The sequence below is a fragment of the Rousettus aegyptiacus genome, unplaced genomic scaffold (genome assembly GCF_014176215.1).
Source record: "Rousettus aegyptiacus isolate mRouAeg1 unplaced genomic scaffold, mRouAeg1.p scaffold_m13_p_15, whole genome shotgun sequence".
NCBI lineage: Eukaryota > Metazoa > Chordata > Mammalia > Chiroptera > Pteropodidae > Rousettus > Rousettus aegyptiacus.
The window spans coordinates 34,689,344-34,711,316 of NW_023416290.1; the positions used below are offsets into that span (position 1 = coordinate 34,689,344).

Genomic DNA, 21,973 nt, shown 5'->3' on the forward strand with positions numbered 1-21,973 from the left:
TCTTTAACCTGAAATTCTATATATTTTTAATGTTTAAAATAATCTAAGTTATCTGTTTTTTTTTCACAGATTCTCCCATTGTTTTTACGCTTAACAAAATCTTTCCAAATCCAAGAGCAGATTAAAGAGTCGCCTACATTTTCTTTTAATTTTCTGTGTGTGTGTGTGTGTGTGTGTGTGTGTGTGTGTGTGTGTGTGGTTGCATACTAAACCTAACTGGAATTTATTGTAATGGTTTCAAATAAGGTTTTAATTTAAATAAGTAAACACACAAATGAAATGAAACCTTTCACCACTTGCCCCAGCACCACTTATTAGAAGGGAAGCCCATTCAGTCCTCTTCCGTCCTTCTTCCCTCCATTTCTCTCTCCTTTCCTGATTTCCTTTCTTCCTTCTTTCCTTTTTAAAAATCCCTTTATGTGTGTACAATTTTATACACAAACATAATTTTAATAATTGCATAAATGTGATTATATTATACACAGGGTTTTTTGTGCCTTACTTCCTTTCCCTTTCTTATCTCTTCTCTTCACACTATTTACCTTCACCTGCATCTCACACACCCCACCCCAATCCTAAGTATGTATATATAAAGATATATGTATGTATACATATGCATATTCACATACAGTCACATAACAGTTTCAATTTTAAAATTAATATTTAACTTCAAGCACAGATCTAAGGCCAGAGGAATAACTGAGTGATTTTGATTATTGTCCAGAAGAGGAAAAACAGGTAATTGGTTTTTGTTTTCCTCCTAGTATTCTCAGAAGTCCATCTAAATTCTAATACGGCAAATCAAAGTTAACTGGATTATTTGATTTAAGTTAGGTTTATTATATAGGCAAGCCCATTTATTTGCCCTAGTTTTTTTAATAGAAGGAACATTTTGTGTAACCAGCAGGTTTAATATGGCTTTTGTATGCATTTTCCCATTACTTCCTTGTGCAATCTTGTGGGTCTGTAATCAATTTTTTTTATCTATTAAAGGTGGAAGTATATTCTAATGTTTTCACCATTGAATATTTCTGTTAATGTTGGAGAGCATAGGCTAATTCACATGCTATGTGAGTAAGACCTAATACCAATTTGCACAAAGACAGTAAAAGTTAAGACTTGTACCTAAATAAAGAATAAGGCATAAAATACTGAATGCCTTGAGATAAAGAAAAAGGCTATATACTTTTAAGAGAGATCTTATGAAAAGGATTTTTTTTTTCTTTAGTTAGAAGAATAATCCTTGATTTATCTTTTTGTCTTGGACCATTTCAGTAGCTTCTTTTTGGTCTCCTACTACCTCTTTTATTTTCAATTCATTCACTGCAGCCAGAGTGATCTTTTTAGAACACATATTTGACCAAGTTGTTCTGTTGCTAAAGATCCTGCATACCTACCTCATGCACTTAGAATAAAATTTAAAATCCTTAAAGTGAATTACAAATCCTGGCATTATCTGACTTCTGCCTATCTCTTAAGCTTCGTCAGACCCTATTCTCTCCCTTCTTGAAACATTATGTCCCACTACCCCGTCCTTCATTTAATTCCTTGATCGGGAGACGGTCCATCCTGCCTTAGGGACCTCACACATGTCCATGTCATGCCGTCCTTCATCTCTCCTTTCATTTTTTCCCCATTTTATTCTCCCAGCTTCAAGTCTCAGCTTAAGTGTCACTTCCCCAGTAACTCGATTTGTCAATCTAAATTAGATCTGTGTTCATTTGGGTTCTCTGAGAAGAAGACTCCAAGATGGGATTAAGCATGCAGGATTGTATTAGATGAACCACCTATGAGAAAAAGTGGGGAGGGATCTGGCAAAGATGGGAGTGGCTGTCATACTGCCATGCAAGTCTGACACTGAGTGAAGGAGAAAGAAGTGTTGAGCGGAGGCCTCCAAGCCTGCAGTCTCAGGAAGGTCCGGCGAGGCCACTGAGAGTCTTCAGGCCAGAGTCAGCCATCAAAGGAGTCCCTGCCTTTCAAGATTAGGCCTGCCCTAGTAGTCCTACCATGCACAATCATTGGCTAGCTAGGAGCAATGAGGAAGTGTGGCCTTTACACAAACGTCATCAGTTTCAGAACTGGGTAGCGAGATCCTTGATCACTTATGCTTTCCGAAGTTGGAGGACTGTCGATAAATATATACCACCACATATTCAGTGTTCATGATCACCACAGGATTCCCGGGACATAGTCTCTCATAGCACCCTGTGCTTTTTCTTTATTAATCTTGTCACATTTGCAATTGTGTATTCATCTGCAAAAGCTTCACCAGGGCAGCTATTCATTTCTTCTCTGTTATCACTGTATCCCAGGATTCAGAAGAGTCAACCATTAGAAGGTGCTCAATTAAGACCTGTCAAATCACTGTTATCCTAATTTCAAATGTTTATAAGTAGATGTGCCTCCAGTATATAAACATACATACCTTCTATGATACAATTTTCTATTATATCTTTATACCTGGACTGACATATCTAAGGATCAGAACCTATTAACAAGAAGAGGACCTCAAAGTATGAGCACGGGGATGAGATTTTTGTTAGCTTCTGGAGAAAGCTCTGATGATAAGATTACTCGAATGAATGAATGAATAAATAGCAGACTTCGTCACACTTGGTCAACAGTGTGTTCCTTGCACCTAAATCAGTGCCTGTTGTACAGTAGGAGATCAATAAAAGTTTATTCAGTGAATCGAGGGGGGAATTAAAGGCAGGGGACATGGGTGGAGGAGGGAACCTTTTGTCCAAAGGTGCACATAATTTTTGTTTTACTCTCAAATAGAAGAGTGCTCGTGTGTCTGCAAAGCACTACAAATTAGCTAATAGGGCATGTGTCTTCCAGCAACTTGTCCTCTAGTCACTTTGATGTTAGGACAGATATTTGTGTCATCCTTGGGAAATGATGTGATCTCTCTGGACCTTGGCTTCCGCATTTGTAAAATGAACACTTTGGAGTCGGTATTATGAAGATGGCTTTTAGCACGTACATGCTATGAGTCAGTTCATAACCACAAGAACAAGTTGTACCTCAGGCCATTGGCAAGTCTTACAAATATATAGGTATATAGATTATATCTAGTTCTGAGTAGTTTTAGAATTTAAGTTGCATAAACTTTGAAAGGCTTTTTTGAGTTTCATTTCTCTTCTCAGTAAGTAGGCCTTTTAATCATAAACTGGGCGGGTTCACAAAGTACGATCTATTCTTACAAGGAATCAAAGGGAGCTTTTCCATATGGGTGAAGGAAGGTACACAGTAGAAACCTCATGCTTTGGAATGGCTAATTGTATAAAAGTCTCTGTGACCAGCTTTTATGGGTGGAGCAGAGAAAGGGAAATCAGGAATTATGGATTCCACAGAGAGGAGAAAATGCCCAAACTTGTCTGTTTCCCAAGCTTCTTCCTTTACTCTAGTACTTAGTACTTCTCTATCAGCTGGATAGTCCTTGTTTCCGTTTATAATCAGTTGTATAAGCAATATTAAAGAAAAATTACTAAAGACAAATCATTTGTGGTTCCACCAGCAAAAGTTAATTGTTTTTAATTTTTCTTTGTTTTTATGGTTCATAACCTTTTTTACTTATTTTCTCACACACGGTTGATATGGAAGTCATCCATAGTGAAGTATGAAGTAGAACGCCTCTGCCTTTGGGTTTGTGTGATGTTCTTCTCACGATTTGCCTGGGATTATGGATTTTTAGAAAGAATGCCACAGAAATGAGGTGTCCTCCTTATCACATCATCTCAGGGTATGCATGACATCACAATGGTGTTAGCCTTCATCACTCGGTTAAGGCAGTAGCTGCCAGGTTTCTCCACTGCAAAATTACTATTTTCCCGAGTGATTAAATCAAGTTTGATTATGTGTATTTTTTATAGAAATGTTTCCATTTTGTCTAAGGTTTTAAATTTATTAGCATAAAGGTATTTATAATATATATATTTTAAAATGTGTGCTACGTCTGAAATTATGTCTCTTTCTCTTTAAATATTTGATTATTCTTGCCAGTTTGTTAGTTTTCTTTGTCATTTCAAAGAACCAACTTTTGCTTTAAATTGTCCTTTCTATCATGTCTTTATTAATTTATGTTTTTATCTTTCGTATATTTTTTTTCTTTCTTTGGGTTAATTCTCTTATTTTTTTTCTAATACATTATATGCTCTGCTCTTTAAGTTTTAGCTTTTATTCATTTCTAATATAAGCATTTAAAGCTGTGACGTTTACCTCTAAATGCTGATTTATCCATATCCCACAAAATGTAGCAGATATTTTATCATCGAGTCTTAATTTTAAAAAAGTCCCTTAGGAACTGTTTTTTTTTTTTTTTTGACTTATGAATATTTGGAAGAGTATTTTATAATTTCTAAACATACAGTGTTTAAAATTCATCTTGTTTTTGTTGCTTTACAACTTAATTATGTGCAGTTAGAGAATTTAGTCTGTATTATAAGCATTCTTTGAAATGGGTGGTCTTGCTTAATGACCTGATATAGGGTCAATTTTCTTATATATCATGGGTGCCAAAAAAAATGCAGTATTTTCTTTTTTAATTCAGTTGAAAATATCTAATTTTTAATGGTGGGGTTAAATCACCTTCATTTACTGCAATTGCTGATACGTAAGGTTTTATTTTTTCCGTCAACTATGTCACTGTTTTTATTTTTGCTTGTTTTTGTTTCATTGATCAACACTTCTTTTTCCATTATTTTTCTCTAGTGATTTTCTAGAACAATGGTTCTCAAACTTTTTGTTCTCGGAATCCCTTGTAAGGACTTTCCTTTCAAAGTCTCTAAAAATCTTATATTTTTGTGGGTTATATAAATATATATATGTACTTACCACATTAGAAATTAAAGATGAAAGGTTAAATACATATTTATGAGTCACTTAAAGTAATAATTGTAAACCTATTGCATATTAACATAACATTTTAAAAATGAAAAATAACTAAAATTTCAAAACCCAAAGGATTTAGTGAGAAGTGTAATATTGCTCTACATTTTGCAATCCTCTTTAATGTCTGACTTAATAGATGACTGCTGGATTATCATATGAGCTTCATTCAATCTGTTACAAAATATTATTCTGATTGAAATATGTGGAAAAAAATCTTCTCTTAATAGTTGAAAAAGGAAAACGTATTTTCATAACCATTTCAAGTAATTATAGGTATTCTTTGATACTGCACCAAAATTCAACAAGTGATAGCTTCTTAAAGGTTAGCTTTTTTTTAAAGTTTAGTTTTAATGTAAAACTGAAATCATACAATGAACTTTCTGTACTATGTTCCATTAAATCCCTGGGTCTGTCTTGTACTATGAATGGACCTTTTACCTGTGCATTAACGTAATGCATTGGCATTTGAAAATATTGGTTGATTGAGTGATTCAGATCTTCTGAATGTGAATGCCTCATGATACATTAGCAAAAAAAAAAAAAAAATTGAATATATTAATATCACCATCAGTCTCATCAGAAAATCTTTAAGTGTTAGAAAGTTGTTGACAGTGGTAAATGAAAATTTAAAAATTTTCTAATATTTGCTTGAAAGCTTATTACCATCAGCAACAAATACTGTCAATTGTTTTCCTTGAAGTGATAGACTCACACTTGGTTTATATTTGAGAAAATGTTGGCCAAATACCCAAGTCTGAAAACATAGTTTGTTGGTCTGTCATTGTTTCATGTAGCAATGGAGTTCTTTGAAAAAAGCAGGTAGTTCAGTTTCAACTCAAAACAATTGCACAAGTGCTTTTTCTCATTGTACTTCAGTACATAGTAAAAGTGCTTTATACATATTGTCTACTTTGTCACATAGAATATTCAAAAGATGTGAACCCAAAGTTTGAGGTTAATAAAATAAATATTTTATACTGCTTCATCAAAGACATTCTCAAGTGAAAATAGCACTTTTTGTTTTCTTTTGTTTTTATTGTGAATGTGTGTTGATAAGAATATAATGACTCAAGGGCAACTTGATGTCAATATCTTGATTTATAACATCAAGAACAGAAACTTTTATATGCTATTAGTTTTGTACAACCAGTGTAAATGTCAACATAGTGAATAAGACAAATAATGTTCTACTATTATTATGAAGATAGTTTTAACTTCACAGACCTCTGAGAATATCTACAAGACCGGATTATGAGAATGTTGCCTTAAAATTTCTATAGCCTATCTTTATCCTAGTAATTATTACCAACTAAATTTTTAATAAACATTTAAACTTATATTTCTAACAATATCAGAAATTAATCATTATCTATTATTCTTCCTTCATACAAAACAAAATCTTCAGTATACTTTTTAAACAACTGCTCTCCTATCACCCCTCAGATATTTCTTTCTAGTTTGGTATTATCTTTAAGAATCCTTTCTTAGCAACATAAATTTTATTTTCATGATCAGAAATTAGTTACAATTAATGTTTTACTGGTTTATTTGATTCTCTGATTGTTGTATCACTTTCTTCCCTACCCATATCTTTTTTCCTTTTGAACTGAGGAATAGTTCTTTCCAAAGGGATATATGTGTAGAATAGTTTTTGAATCCTTTCATGACCAAACATGTTCTTATTCTGCCATCACACTAGTTGATCTTTTGCTGTGTTCAGAATTCCACATTCAAATCTCTTTTCTTGTCTTACAGCATTTAGTGACGCAGATGAGAAATTTACTGGCGGACTGTTGAAAGTTACTTAGTTCTTTTTTTTTTTTTTTTTGGGCAAGGCAACCCTTGGTTGATCTCGCAGATTGCAAGGACCTTGTCAGTTTACAATCCCTTATTTTTTTAATTTTTATTTAAAAAAATTTTTCGCGCCTACAGCACCTGGTCTTCCTAGGTGGTCTCCCATCCATGTACTAACAGGCCCGACCCACTTAGTTCTTTTACAAGTTTTTTTTTGGTAGCATTTTCTATTTAATCTTTAACATAGAAATTTTGCATATGACTTGATGTGGGTTTTTTTTTTTATGATTTTTTTCAGCACATTGGAGCCTTTCATTCACAAAACAAGTTTTTCTTCTGCCAGAGGACATTTTCTTCTATTATTTCTTTTATTATTTATTTTTCCCTTTCATGTTTTTCCTTGCTTTCTTCTATAAATCTTGTTAGTTGAACATTATACTTCCAAATCTGTTCTACATGCTTTTTAACTTTGTCTCTGAATTTTTTTTTCCTCTAAAAACTGGAAAATTCCTTGCTTATATTTCTCAGATCGATATTTTGGTCTTTTTAATTCAATCCTTATACAAAATTTTATTTTTATTGCAGAAATTATGTATCTTGTTTTGTAATTTCTTTTTCATAGTAACCCAAACTTGCTTGGTAGATATAATATCTTTTTAACATTATTTTCTGTTTAAAACATTAAATATTTTCCTCATCAATAAGCCATTTTGATCATCTTGGGGCTCCTCTTCCATTCATGTTAGGTTTCCTTAAATATCTAGCGATTCTTAGGTCTTCTATTAAAAAAGTTTGATCACTTTTCAGCACTGGCAGGGGTTGTTAGCGTAGTGGAGCTCACCCTTTTCAGAGAAGGCTGTTCTTCTAAGTGGAGGGAGTGGCTATAGGTGTTGAGGGTTCCTGCAAGATTCTTTTGCATAGGGGCAAGTTGGGGTTTGACACACTGGAGGGTTTTCCTATTGTTTTCAGTTGAATTTTTTTCTTGGTTTCCATTTGATAGTTTAAAGTTACTTTAGTCATTTTACCAAATTACTTCTCTCTCTGGTCCTTGAATCCCAAAGGCCGATTCATTCGTGTTTGAGAAATGAACACTGTAGTAGTTTCTTTGTGTGCACTGCACCAAAGGGAAGAGTCTGTGACTTGCTTGGTGATAGACCCTGAGTTAGAGTTTTCCAGGCTCAGTGGGAAAACTGGTACTCACTTATGCATTTCCCACTCCCACACCAGAGCTGTGGTGCAGCCTTCTTGACTTGGATTTTTCCTCTGTTCCAGTCTCTTCTGCTGTCTGTCTTCTAGAAATGCACAAAATTTCTGTTTCCACATTGGCTATAACACATTGTTACTTATCTCGCTTCAGGGAAATCTTTGAGAGGGAAGTATACACTTGAAATGGTCTTAAGATGGAAATCTGTCCTGTGGCCTTGTAAGAGGCGTGTGTGTGTGTGTGTGTGTGTGTGTGTTTTCTACTAGAGATTTAAGCATGAGAAGTTCCTTCGAAGTTCTCTTTTTAATTTTTAAAGCTAATTTGGTTTAAAATGATTCTTTCCTTTAAAAGTTGTATTTTGACCAGGCTAAGTATAATTGTTAGGTTCCTTAAAAGGCCACCAAGGCAGGGTGATTTTGGAGGGCGTAGAGGGTCTGTTCCCCATGATGGAAAGGATGGGAAGACAAGGAAAGTGAGGAGGGTGAGTGGCAAACCACAAGGGCAGGAGGGGCTCTTTGAGCGGCATCTCCACTGACAAAGAGCCCTGCAAGATAGAGCAGAGGGGTCCTTCTGAGTTGGGCGTCCCCAGTTCAGAAGGACCTGGGGTGGGGCCAGGTGGTTGAGGAGTCTTCTGACCTAGTGACAGGGTTTGTCAGACCAGAGAGATAAAAGACCTGAGAAGAGGTAGATAACCGCTTCCCCCAAAATTAAATGACCAATGTGGACTGGCAGGTTAGCAATGAACAAGTGAAACTCCCGCTCCCGCATCCTCCCTGGCTGGGTTTGGGGAGGTTTGGGGAAGTTAGAGGAAGTTAGAGTTAAACCCCTTAGCGCCCAAGAAAAGGTAGGAACCAGAGATTAGCCCCAGCGAGCTGCTGCAGCCCAGTGCTTTCTGAGTTGCAAACCAATAACTGCAGGGCTCAGAGGAGTGGCCACTGAACCTGCACCAAACCCTCTCGGATTTGGCACCATACGTTAGGGTTGCTGAAGGAGGAACGCACAAGGCATAAGAGGTTAAGCAAGGTTTATTGTAGAAGAGTGACAGCCGGGCTGAACCAAAGATGATGTCAGCCCCGAATGCGAGGGGCTTGAGGTGGGCTTTTTTGGTGGGAATATTTTGGGTGGGTAAATTGGCGGGGAAGAGAGGAAAGTCCAGTGAAGCGGGAGGTGAGCATGTAGTGTTGCTAACTTGAATGCAAGGTCCGGTTCCCACATGCAGGTAAGGGAGAAGTCTGGTTCCCACAGTATGATGGGGTGGGGGGTAGGGATTGGGCCCTCCTGGACCTAACAATAATGTTCCCAATATTTACTAATTATTTATTTTCTATTTCTTTCACATCAATTATATAACATTTTCCCATAGGACAATTAAAAAAGATGGTCTCTAGCTATGTCAAACTAAAGATGAATAAGGAGGAGTTGCCACCCCTCATCTCACATGATTCATTTGTGTTGCCCGATATGATACTACCTTGCGGAATGTTTTAGCACCTTGGAATTTGCACATAATCTAAACACATTGTCTTTGTCTTCAAGGAGTTTATAGACCTCCACTTCACACAATTTCTCTAGAACCTCTCAATTTGGAAATACTCTCATTTACTTGGATGTAAGAAATCCCCTGTTACATTGGTCTTGTATCCAGTTTGTGTTTTAGTTCCCTCTTTTCAAGTAACTTTTTTTTTTTTTTTTTTCAATGAAAATAGAGCATAGTCAAGAATTGGCACCAGAGAAGGATGCTTGTGAGCTGAGTTCTGGTATGCAATTCTGGTCGAAGCTGAGCACTGCCTGACCCCGGGCAAGTTACTTAGCGCTAGCTACTCAACATCCTCATCAGTGTAAAGGGCATGTTTACTGTATCAGACTTCAAGGCCATTATAAGGAATACATGCATTAATCCATGTCAAGGACTAGAACTCTATCTGGCATAAAGTAGGTGCTCAATAAGTGTGCATGGCTTATTATTGAAGACTTTGAAAAGCAGAAAGAAGCAAATCAAAATTCATCTATAAACACTGGAAACATTTTGTATTTTGATTTAAACCCATACACGTGTAATTTTTTTTATAGATTGCGGCCTCTACAAATGCTCCACGTGTTAAAATTATTTTCTTATTCTCTTCCACTTTCTGCTGTGATATCTTTCTCCTATGGTTGTTTCTAGTGCTTAATTCATGCTTTTAATTCTATTCCTAATCCTCTCTACCTCAGTTATAAATTATTTAATATGTGGGCTAAGAGCATGCTGGGGCAACAACGGGAGAGGGAGAGAAGGTGGGGAGATTATGTTTTAATCGGTGGTTCATATTTTGCTATTAGTGTATCTAAAATGTAACTATCTTGATTTCTATACCTACAATATTTTTTATAGTTTATTATTTTTAAAAACCGCATTTTCTGTAGTAGAGGGCATGAAAATATCTTCATTGAATTAACTGAATTCTCTTTCTCAAAATACCAATATTTAACATGAAGATTATTAATATCACCCCAGGTTTGTGGATTCATTTCATTTCCCTTGAATCTTATATGGATTAGGTCAACAGCAAAAGGTTAGCATCATTAAGGACAAGTGCTCAGTGTAGAAAGTTTCGAATATATTTTAACCATCGTTCTGACATGGAAGCAATCTGTTATCTCTTGTATTTTGCCTCTAGCCAGCACTGAAAGGAGGGATATTACTGAAGTTAGCCAGGAGTGAAATGACTAACATCATTGGCATTTAAATTGTGGCATTAACCCTGGCTGGGATGATTAGTTCATTAGCTTCTATTTGAAAGTCTTATTAACTTAATGAAGAAATACCAAGATTTCAAAAGAAATAATAATTGTCACTTCTTAAAACTCGGGTCCTGAGTTTATTCTGAATATGGTTTTGTTTGTTTGTTTGTTTGTTTATTTTTTTGGGGTTTTTTTTTTTTTTTTTTTTTTTTTTTTTTTTTTTTTGCTGGTTTGCTGAAGTGGTTATATGTCAGCTACAACAAAATGAAGAAAATGAAGACTAAACCCCAAGTGCTGGACAGAGTATAGGATAGTTTATTGATCTGAGATATTAGTTTTGAAATAAATTAGACTATTTTCCTTGTTTTTTTTTTTTTTTAAAAAGATATTCTATTTGGAGAATAGAATTCATACCATCTCAAAATAAAAGGCCATGTATGTGCATGTGTGAGAGAGAGAGAGGGGGGGAGAGAGAGAGAGAGAGAGAGAGAGAGAGAGAGAATGAGATGGGGAGAGGAGGAGATTGAGGTAGTGGACATAGCATAAAAACCTGAGAATTATATTAAAGATCACTTCTTCTTCAAGAGAAGGGACTTTTCCTGGGTGGAAAAAATTCTTTGTCCGCTAACTCAAGTCGGTGTTGAGAATAATGGACAACAGGTGGGAGAAAGGGTCATGAATATCAGACCTTTGCTGGCTGGGCTTCAGTCTTCCCCTTGTTTTGCCTTTGGTGTGCATGTAAGCCTGATTGGTTTCCTGATGCTGTGGCTCGCATTTAAGGAGACTAGAAGAATGAATTATCATTTATTTAATTTAAAGGCAAGAATTAGAAGGTGAGAGAAAGATAGTTTAAATAGGATCAGTTTATTTTATTAATTTACAATTATGCTTCCTAAAGTTGAGATGTCTTGCATTTGTGTGGTACTTTACACTCAAACCAACTTTACAAATATGCTATAAATTGATTTTATCAAAACATGGAAAACATAGCCCCCATTCCTTTTATAGCATTTGAAACCCCAGCTTATACTTCAGTTCCTCAAAGAATTTTTATTCACTCATTCAACATCGTTAATCGAGGACCGCACATGTGGCAGGCACAGTTCAAAGTATTTGTGATGTATCCATGAACAATACAAAGAATCCCAGCTCTTGTGAAGCACACACTCTAAAGGGGCAGACAATGAACACCGAACATAATAAGAAAGCTACATAGACTACAGTGACTGCTAGGGAAGAAAGACTAGAAAGCTGGGTATGGAGATTGACCATTCTAGAGGAATTGAAAACTCCAGGGTCTTTGGAGGCAGATCACTGCCTTAAATAGGGTGGTCACAGTAAATCTCATCGTGGTGAGATTTGGCTTAGAGGAGATAAGAGTTAACTTTGGGTGTTTGGGGCAAGAGCGTTCCAAGATGAAACAGCTGGAGCCAAGGCCCTAAAGTAGAGACTGGTAGGCAGTGTAGGGGGATCAGAATGAGTAACTAGGAGAGTATTAAGCGAGGTCAGAGAACTAAGGGAGGTGAGATTCTGTAGGGCCTGGTAGACTGTTGGAAGGGTCTTGACTTCTAAGGGAAATGTGGAGTCCTTATAGGATTGAGCATGAAGTGACATGATCTGATTTATGTTTTAATGAGATTTCTCTAGATGCTATTTTGTTGAGAATAGACTGGGCGGCAGGGAAGAGGGAGCAATGGTAAAAGGAAGACCTATGAGGAGACTATTAGATATCTACTGCTGTGCAATATATTATCTCAAAATTTTACAGCTAAATTAGCAAATATTTATTATCTCCCAGTTTCTGATAGTCAGGAATCTCAGAGCAGCTTAGCTGATTGGTTCTGGCTCAGCGTCTCATAAAATTGTAGTTAAGTTCTCATCTGGAGCTATAATGGATTTAAGCCTTAATTCTGGAAAATCTACTGTTGTGGTGTGATCAAATCTAGGACCCATGGAGCCAATTAAGATGAATTGTGAGCCTTTATTAGCCGGCTGGCGACTGACTCTCTACCAGGCAGGGTCAGAAGAGATTAGTCCCGAGCTCCCAAAAGGGGCAGTTGATAAAGCCTAGAACCATACCCTGGTTAACAAGTAAGCAGATTACAGAATCAGAAGTTGGCCTTAGCATATCTTTGAGCAGATTACCACACCCTGGTTAACAGAATCAGAGTAAATCCTTAATGCTGGTTTATTGGAAAATTTTCCACCCTTAACACTACCAGGCTCTCTCATGTGGTCATTGATGGTCAAGGCTGTAGTTCGTCCCTACAATATGTCAATTTGATATCCCTGGATCAAGAGGTATGTGTGGTGGGGGGAGGCGGGAGGGAGAATATGAATATGAATGAGATTTACCAAAATGGAAGATGCAGACTTTTATTATCTAATTCTGGAAGTACCATACTATCACTTTTGCCGTACACTATTGGTAATATAAAGCAATTCTGCTACAATGTAGAAGGGAAAACTCTAGGAGATAAGGGTCATTGAGGGCCTCTTTGAACAGAACCATCATCCCAAACCATCATCCCCTAGGTTAAGACAAAAACCCCACCAAAATGAACAAAACAAAAGCCAGTGCCCTCCTAGAAGTTATGAAAGAAATGGATGATGAGAGATGGATTGAAAACGATAATTTGTGTGAATATTCCACTGTCATTGTTATTTTGTGGTCTCAAATGAAATGGATTTATGTCTGCATTTGTTGCCTGTTACTACACACATTTTTAGGGGATGAAGATGTTGTGTGCAAAGTTTCATCTGCTCCTTTCCAGCAAAGCATTCCTGCATTAGACTCTTGTTCATACTTGGGTGCATGGTGGTGATAGGTTGTCTCTGGCAGAGTGATCTGGAACTTTTCTTGACTTGTTGATTACGATGACTGTTCCACCTCTTTCACTACTAATGCTGATGACTCATCTCTCAACTGTTCTCCCAACATCCACAAGATGTAGTGGATTAAAGAAAACAAATGAGAAAAAAAAAAAAGTTATACCTGTCATCTAACAGCCTTTGCCTTGCTGTGAATGCTTGAGTGCTAATCTAGACTGTTCTCCAAGGAGGGACCATGGATCAAGTTTGCTGTTTACAGCCCTTTGTCCTAGGCTACTGGAACTTAACATACCTAAAGCTGCACAAAGGATATTCAGAAAGCCGTCCAGAGCGAAAATTAGAGCCGCCATTCCAAAAGAACAATGATGAAATCAACTTCAGAAAGTGTTGCAGACTTTGGTAAAAAAACTATTCTGTGAAACTTTACTTTTTTTACAAGTCTACATTTTTGTTCAGTGTACCAAATAGATTATTCTGTTTTTATAAAACCAAGCTTTATTCAAATAGTGATTTGTACTAGAGAGATTATAATCTGTAAAGAACAAAACTGGAGTCATTAACAAAGTTAAAGGGAAGAGCATAAAATGCTCCTTTGGCCATTAAAAATATTAAAAGAAAAATATTAAAAGAAATGATGAGTAAAGTTGTACTTTTCCAGAATAGGTCTTTCTATTGATCATGTAAGAATTCAGCAACCATTTCACCGCAGAGGAAAAGCTGATGAATCTACATTTATAAGGAAACATTTGTGCCAGGCACAGATGAAGCCAGCAGTCCCGGAAGCTCAACAGGAGGGAGCAGGGGCTTTAAGAAGGAAGAATCAAGGAAACACCTCTCCAGCGAATCAGGACACTGCCTGTAAATCAAGAGTTGGCTCTTTGCTTCAGCCCAATGCTTCCCCCCAAATCTCGGAAATTAGCCAGTGTTGTAACTGACAGCCCCCCCTCCCCCGCCAGCAATATGTGCTTCTCTCAGGCATGAAAAAGAAGAAAATCCTCATCTTTTTCGATGGCGAGGTCACTGTAAATAGCATGAAGCTTTTTATTCCTTCCCAGAGGACTGAGTATTTTTGGGAAGTGTGCAGAGCGCCCAGGCCCTTATGGGCGTTCAGAATCCTCTACTTCGCCCTGTAAGTGAAGGCTGCAGATGAGGCCCCCGAGGTGGCCCCAGCTACAGCACTGGAAGGGGAGGTGGTGGCACCACCGCGCACAGGCCCACCCCCTCTGCCGCCTCGGTTCTGCCCAGAGGCCTTATTTCTTCCACTCGTAGACTTTCGTGGGCCCGTTTCTACCTCCAAATCCAACCTTATGTGATTAGTAAATTTTACAACACGAAAATGCTACTTCACTGTTAGATCAAATATGTAAATTTCTCTAGAGCACTCTCCGAAATGAATACAAATATGCTCCTTTTGTCAGAAAATTCCATTATTCTGCATTGCCATAATATTCTTTACCTTAAAAAATAATTTCCACATCTTTCAGCATTTACCAGCACATTCCTTCCCATCCTTCAGGTCTTTATAGAAACTTTGGTTCCTCCCTGATCCTCTGATTAGTTAGGCCCCTCTGTCATGTACCCTCATGACACTGTCCATTCTCTTCCTCACGGTCATCGCCCTGTGGTACTACCTCTGGCAGCAAGCTGCGTGGGCTACGGGACAGCACCTGTCTCAGTTGCCACTGTATCCTCAACCACTAGCACTATGTCTGGTACCTACTCACATACTTGTGGAGTATTGCTGAATGAGCATCTTCGTTTTCCTGTTAATTAAAGATTATCTTTAGCACTGTTAAATTATAATCAACTGTACCCCAAACTGACACACCCACAAGTATTATAGTAACGTTGAACTAGAACCATGCAGTGATGGTAATACCTGTTATTTGTATAGCATGTGCAGTTTACCCAACTCTATTTTATCCATTATTTTATTTGATTCTCACAATTGAGTTATGAGGTAAGTAGGAAAGACATTTCTATTCTTACTTGAGTCAGGGTACATAAAGAAACTGAAGCTCAGTTTTTTACCACAGTAAGTGGCGAGCAAAGACACTCCCGGGCCGGCGCTGCTCCCCGGGCCGCCGCTGCTCCCGGGGCCGGCGCTGCTCCCGGGGCCGGCGCTGCTCCCGGGGCCGCCGCTGCTCCCGGGGCCGCCGCTTGCTCCCGGGGCCGCCGCTGCTCCCGGGTGCCGCCGCTTGCTCCCGGGGCCGCCGCTGCTCCCGGGGCCGCTGCTGCTCCCGGGGCCGCCGCTGCTCCCAGGCCACCGCACTGCCTAATGGTTAGTAAACCTTTCCATCAGGGTTTTTCTCATTTACCTCCAGAAACCTGATTACACCCTTTTCATTCAATTTCTTTGCAGTTAGGTTAATATTCTCTGTCAGTTCTATCAAACCACTGGCACAGAGAATTCAAATCAGGAGCCTGGAGACCATCTAACCTAGAATTTCACCATGCTAATTGTGAATTTCCTGCCCATCCCCAAATATATTTTACCAAAGTCAGCGTCATTTTATGACCTTACACCATGCACAGCACCATGACAGCACCCAGAGGACCCTCAACATGCTGTTGAAGGTTCACACCAGTTCTCATTACAAAGCGGACTGAGAGACCATCTACCTTGGAAGGCCCTGGAGGAATGTCAACAAAAAGGGGCCTCTTTTAGAACTGAATGACTGTCGAAGGCCTTGAGGCTGCATTTCCATTGGGTAGTATAGGTGTCGCCTTCACGGGTCCTGCCACTTGTCTGTGTCCTGTTACTAGGAGCAGACATAGGGGTCACTGAAATACAATGTCTGATTGTTCCATTCCATTTTCGTTTCAGCGACCAAGGGAAAGAGGGCCCGCGGATGAGGCCCAGGTTTCTCTATTTGACATCTGGAGTCCTAACCAGGCAGCTGTTATGGTCTTTGGATATTGGAGTTATCACATCCTCCTTAAGAAATTGCCTTGTTTGTCAATTCCTGATTTACTCAGATTTGGCTTGGTTAGGATTAATGAATGATTACTCCAGCCCCTTTCTGTCAGTTTTCTACTGAAACTTCTCCACACTCATTCCTCATTCTCCGTGATGATTTTTATAACATGTAGCTTCTATGTCATTTAAACATAGTAGGATCCTGTGGCAACACTGGATTCACATATAAAGTCTGTCTCATCACAGTCGCTTCATATCCTTATTACGTCTTGCTTGCGAAATAGCTTATATTGCCTTTTTTAAATTAAAAGACTTTTGGGTTTGCCTATAATTCACTAGCAATTTCAGATGTAGATTAAAGTGGATCATTTTAAATAATCATTGACATATGATTATGTTTAATGTACTGCACATATTTATGATTATAACACAGAGAATTAAATGAAACCTATTTCCTCACAGGATTTCGTTCTACTATTCCTTAATGAAGAATAATGAAATAAAATGTTTTGACCCTAGAATGATCGGATATGGAAAACCAAGTGTGAAGGGACTACCTTGTACTGCTTATACAACCTTTTAAAGATCGTTCTTACTTGTCCTAGAAAGTGAAAAAATAAATCAGTGGCTTTATCAATGCATTGTGGCACCACTTTAATTTTAATGTTCCCTTCTCCATTCAGAGGACGTACAAATTAACCATATTATGTGCATATTATTAATGGGAATAGGAACATTTCTCTGAAAATGGAGCTCACATTTCTCTTGCTTTCACAGTAATAAACGACTGGTGGCCTTAGTGCCCATGCCCAGTGACCCTCCTTTCAATACCCGGAGAGCCTACACCAGTGAGGATGAAGCCTGGAAGTCGTATTTGGAGAATCCCCTGACAGCGGCCACCAAGGCCATGATGAGCATTAACGGGGACGAGGACAGCGCGGCTGCCCTGGGCCTGCTGTATGACTACTACAAGGTACATGTACAGTCCCACCCCCTCCTCTTCCTGCTCCTGGCCTCCCCTGGGTGGTGGGAGAGGGCACAGATTCTTCTTCTCAGGCCAGAGAACTAATTCCCTGGGAATTCAGTAAGTATCCTCCTGTTCCTATTGCTTCCCTTTTTTTTCCTATCGATGAAGCATAACTTCACCACTCACCCAGAGGAAGTTTTCATTTGGGATAATTATTTCTGTGTTCTCAGCTTGCATGCATACATATCACCTACATATCATTCCTACTTTATGTCATATTGGCAAATACTTTCTTGCTGCTGTTTTTACGTTATGATTATTATTTTTAGTGAATAAAGAATATTGCATTATCAAAAAAAGAATATTACATTGTGTAGCTTACCATAATTTAGTCATTCTCAGTTACTGAGGTTGCTTTTAGATCTCTGTTTTAAAAGAAACATTCAGGGTTTCTAGACATTTCAGTTTTATAAGAAATTCTGATGAATGCTTTTGGGGTAGTGTTTTACAGCAATTCCAAAAGCCAGTTTTGTTACAACTCTACTTGTCTGCATTTATTTTGAACAACACTTAAAATAAAATGGGTATAATTTACTTATATTACAAAAATACCTGCCATGCAGTACCTTCAAAATAGGAGTAGTTCAGGAAATCGAGCGACAAACAATGGTCCATCTCAACTAAGGCTATATCTGGTATGACCTGTTCCCTTAGAACCAGGGAAATATAAAAAATCAATCAACAAGTATTTATTGAGTGAGGAGATTTATTGCCCGCTAGTTTAGTCTGGGAATCGGTACTAAGGTGAGAATGGCAGTGGTTATTTTGCTAGTTGGACACAGTGAACTATTTTAGAATAAGGATTAAATCCTCACCTCCTTCACCCCCCCCCATCATGAGAATATCACCCCAGAGAAACAATTTTCCTTGTAGTAAGCTTCAGTTCCTGTTTCCTGTTTCCTTCCTGCTTCTTACTTCCTGTTTCCTTCCAGCAATCTCTACTTTTTCAAGTTGTGTTGTTCCCTGTATCTCTCCTAAACCAATGTTCATGCTTTCAGAAGACCTCCCACCACCACCAACTCTGACACTTCCTCCAGGCATGCTCTTCTGCCAGAGTTCCTTATAATCACTCTCATGGAAGCCATGCTAAGTTAGCATTACCTAAGATGAAAAACAAGATATGAATAATTGACAGGTCAATCCATCCAGGGTATATAAAATGAGGTATTATTAACTCAAATAAACTTATCTTTTATTGTCATAAAGTTTAGGAGGAATATATGAAGGGCATTCCACTGGTACCCTGGCCAGTCTATGCTGACTTTTTTCCCTTACCAAAAGTGGAATTGGCAGATTATGACAGGCCTCTTGTGAAGGTGAAAAACTCCCGATATGACTCCTGGCATAGCAAGAAAGGACTGTAACTTTGGGAGACTTGGGCTCTAGATGGAAGGGTGTTTTAGGGCCTAAACTACATTTCATGTAAGTAGGGCAGTTTCCTCCAGTGAACAAGTAGGTAGTGGCTGAAAAAAATGAGCCCCAAAACAAAGATGGTTTCATAGTAGGCTTTCTCTCTCCTTTTCTTTGTTTGTGATTCTTTTATATTTTTAACCCTTTTTTGACTGAGGAGCTCATTTGAAAAACACAAGGATAAATTCTATATGTTTTGGAGTGGAAAATTTCAAAATTTATTGAGGATGGTACAGAAGTATAAAACTTATTAAATAAGACTGCTGAGCCATTCCTTGAGGGTTCAGCTTTATTAGAGTTCTGTGTTAATAAATAATGTTCAGAAGTGGTCTTATCCTTAGGAATAAATCATGAAGCAATTTTATGATAAAAAAATAGTGAAAACTTGGAGAGTTTTATCAATCTTCAGCATCTAGTAACACATCATTAAAGTAACCCAGGTTTAATCACTTTGGTCATTACAACTTCTTTTATAACTATATTAAAATGATATGTTAATTAACAGTTTCATAAGACTTGGTGGATATATATTAAGACATTTTGAAGAAATATATTGTTCTATTTTTAAAATAGATCTTATTTCACTGCTGTGAAATGGATATAATTCAATATATCTGTATTAGATGTCAATTCTTTTGTATTAATAAAAAAGACATACATCAGAACAAAAATAATTAGTAATTTATGAAAGCAATGAATTTATTTCCCATAGGTTCAGAGAATAATTAAGTATTGGTAAATATGGTGCCTGGATTACCTTTCCTCTTGTATGTTTTTAACATTAAAATGAATTGAAATATTCCTTCCTGTATATATTTTGAGATGCAGAGTAGGGAGTTTACATAAAACTCAATTTGTAACCAAGGTTATAACTCTTTTCGTCGACTTAATATTTTCCAGGATTAATTTATTCATTTAGGATGTAAAATATCTAAAGAAAATGTTTTCTAAGACTGTGGATTAAAAATTACATGGCTTCTTTTATCTCATACAAGCTTTACTGTAATTATACTGGAAACATTTTAAACATTAAAGAATTAGTCTTCTTTCCAAAAACTTTGCATCCAAATGATTATTTTCAGGCTTTAGTCAGCCCTTTTTTATATTCACAGCTTATATATGCTGGTGTTAAAGTTAAAACAAAGTTAAATCTACTTTGAGGGTAAACCTTTCTGTAGTAAAGTAAAATGTTAATGAAAAGAGGTTCTATTTTACGAGAGTAAATTTTGGGAAGTCGTATCATTGTCACAATTACTGCCGCATTATTATTTAAATTCTATAGACTTTTTATACCTCTTTGGAATACTAGTTGATTATTTTTGTACCATGCATCATTTTTTTTTTATTCCTAAGGTTGGAGTATATTGCTCCTCAGGGAACAGTAGTGAGTCTTGTCATAGAAAGTGTGTATGACACACAGCAGGTACTCAAGAAATGCTGGTCCCTGTCTTTGCAAGCTGGCAAAGGCATATCTTGGTATAATACTTTATACATTTCAAAGTCTTTTCACCTGCATTTTAAACTGTCACCACAGGATCATTGCAGGGAAGCCCATCCTGTTTTATATTTTATAGTTCAGGTAACTAAGTAAGATTTACTCAAGGTCTCAAGTAGGTCCTGTACATTTCCTAACATCTGTTCCATTACACTGTATTAGTCTGTTCAGGCTGCCACAAAAGATTATTACAGGTTGGGTGGCTTAAACAACAGAAATGTATTTTCTCGCAGTTATGGAGCCTGAAAGTCTGTGATTAGGGTGCTGGTAGGGTTGGTTTCTGGTGAGACTTCTCTTCCTTCCTCCCTTGCAGATGGCCATCTTCTTGCTGTGTCTTCGCATGGCCTTTTCTCTCTGCGTTTACTCCTAGTGTCTTCCTCTTATAAGAGAGCATCAGTCCTACCGATTAAGGCCCCATCCTTATGGCCTCATTTAACCTTAATTACCTCCTTAGAGTTCCTATCTTTAAATACAGTCACATTGGAGGTTAGGACTTTAACATATGAACTTTGTGGGCACACAGTTCAGTACATTACACTGTCTACCATTGTTTTGAACCCATTTGAAAATGGGTTCAAATTTTAAAAATATACATTTAAAGCTACTTAGATTATATCTATTATAAAAATAGCCAAATTGCTAGAATCTTTCATAATTTAGGGGCTCAAATACTAGCTCAGTTTTCTATCCAGTTCAAGCTACTTGTCAATAGCAGCTCTAAAGTCAAGAGTGACCTTTTGATGAATTTTGGATGTGATAGAAGAACATGACAGATTCCATTAGTTACTTATTTTTAAAAGTGGTTCAACTTATACATTTATCTCACTTTATTTTCTCCTGATGGAGCCTATGGTTTGCAAGCATCTGATTCTAGCTCTAGTGAAAACATGCTTTCCTGGCCAGTTGATTTCCATCTGTTCTGTTGATCCGGTACTGCTGGAAACCAGTTTTTTGGTTTGTTTGTCCATCCGTAAGGCCATCCATTTATCCATCTGGCCAACCAGCCAGCCAACCATCCATCTGTCCATCATCCATTCTACAGATATTCACTAATCAGCCGTGACCTTCCAGCAGTAGAATAGATATTAAGGGGGTTAATTTGATATCTGAAGACAGATGGGACCCAGTTTAACACCTCAGAGAGGTCACAGTCCAGGACAGACGTAGTTCTATAAAGCTACAACCACAGTGTGTGGTTGTTAGTGCTGTAACAGGGATGTGCTCCAGGAGCAGTGAGAGAAGTGTGGCACCTTCGTAAAGAGTTCAGATTTTCTAGAGGAAGCAACACGTGCTCTACTGGGAAACAGAGGAGGTTTTGTCAGGTGGATGGATGAAGAGAGAGCATTTCAGGCCAAGGGAGCAGGAGATGAGAAAACATGGCTGCTCTCAGTGGAATCCAGGTAATCAATCTTGCTGAGCTCAAGGGGATGGGCAGTGAAGATTGATCAGGAGGGCAGTGGATCCCTCTGGAAGACGCAAGGTGGGCTGGGCTTTATTCTCTCAAAAAGGTGTCGAGGGCTAGGTGCATGGCCTTTCTTTTTGCTGGATGAATGAATGAATGAATAAGTGAGTTAATAAATATTCATAAGCTGTTGAAATTTTTTCAAAATAGCTTTTCATTTTAAGTTTACATGAAAATGCAGGGCAGCTTAAAGAAGAAAATGAAATATCCTGTAA

At 37.7% G+C, this 21,973-nt stretch overlaps 1 protein-coding gene across 5 annotated transcripts in view; it reads left to right on the plus strand.

Moving 5' to 3' along the window:
- GRHL2 (grainyhead like transcription factor 2) overlaps nucleotides 1-21,973 on the plus strand; it is a 157,482-nt gene that overhangs the window by 29,739 nt on the left and 105,770 nt on the right. For all 5 annotated transcript variants that reach the window (XR_001597228.2, XM_016147540.2, XM_016147539.2 and 2 more), the window contains exon 2: nucleotides 17,142-17,337. Coding sequence is in view for 4 of the 5 variants with exons in the window: in XM_016147537.2 (XP_016003023.1) it covers nucleotides 17,142-17,337 (196 nt within the window). In the remaining variant the exon portion in view is untranslated. The remainder of the gene's footprint in view (nucleotides 1-17,141; nucleotides 17,338-21,973) is intronic.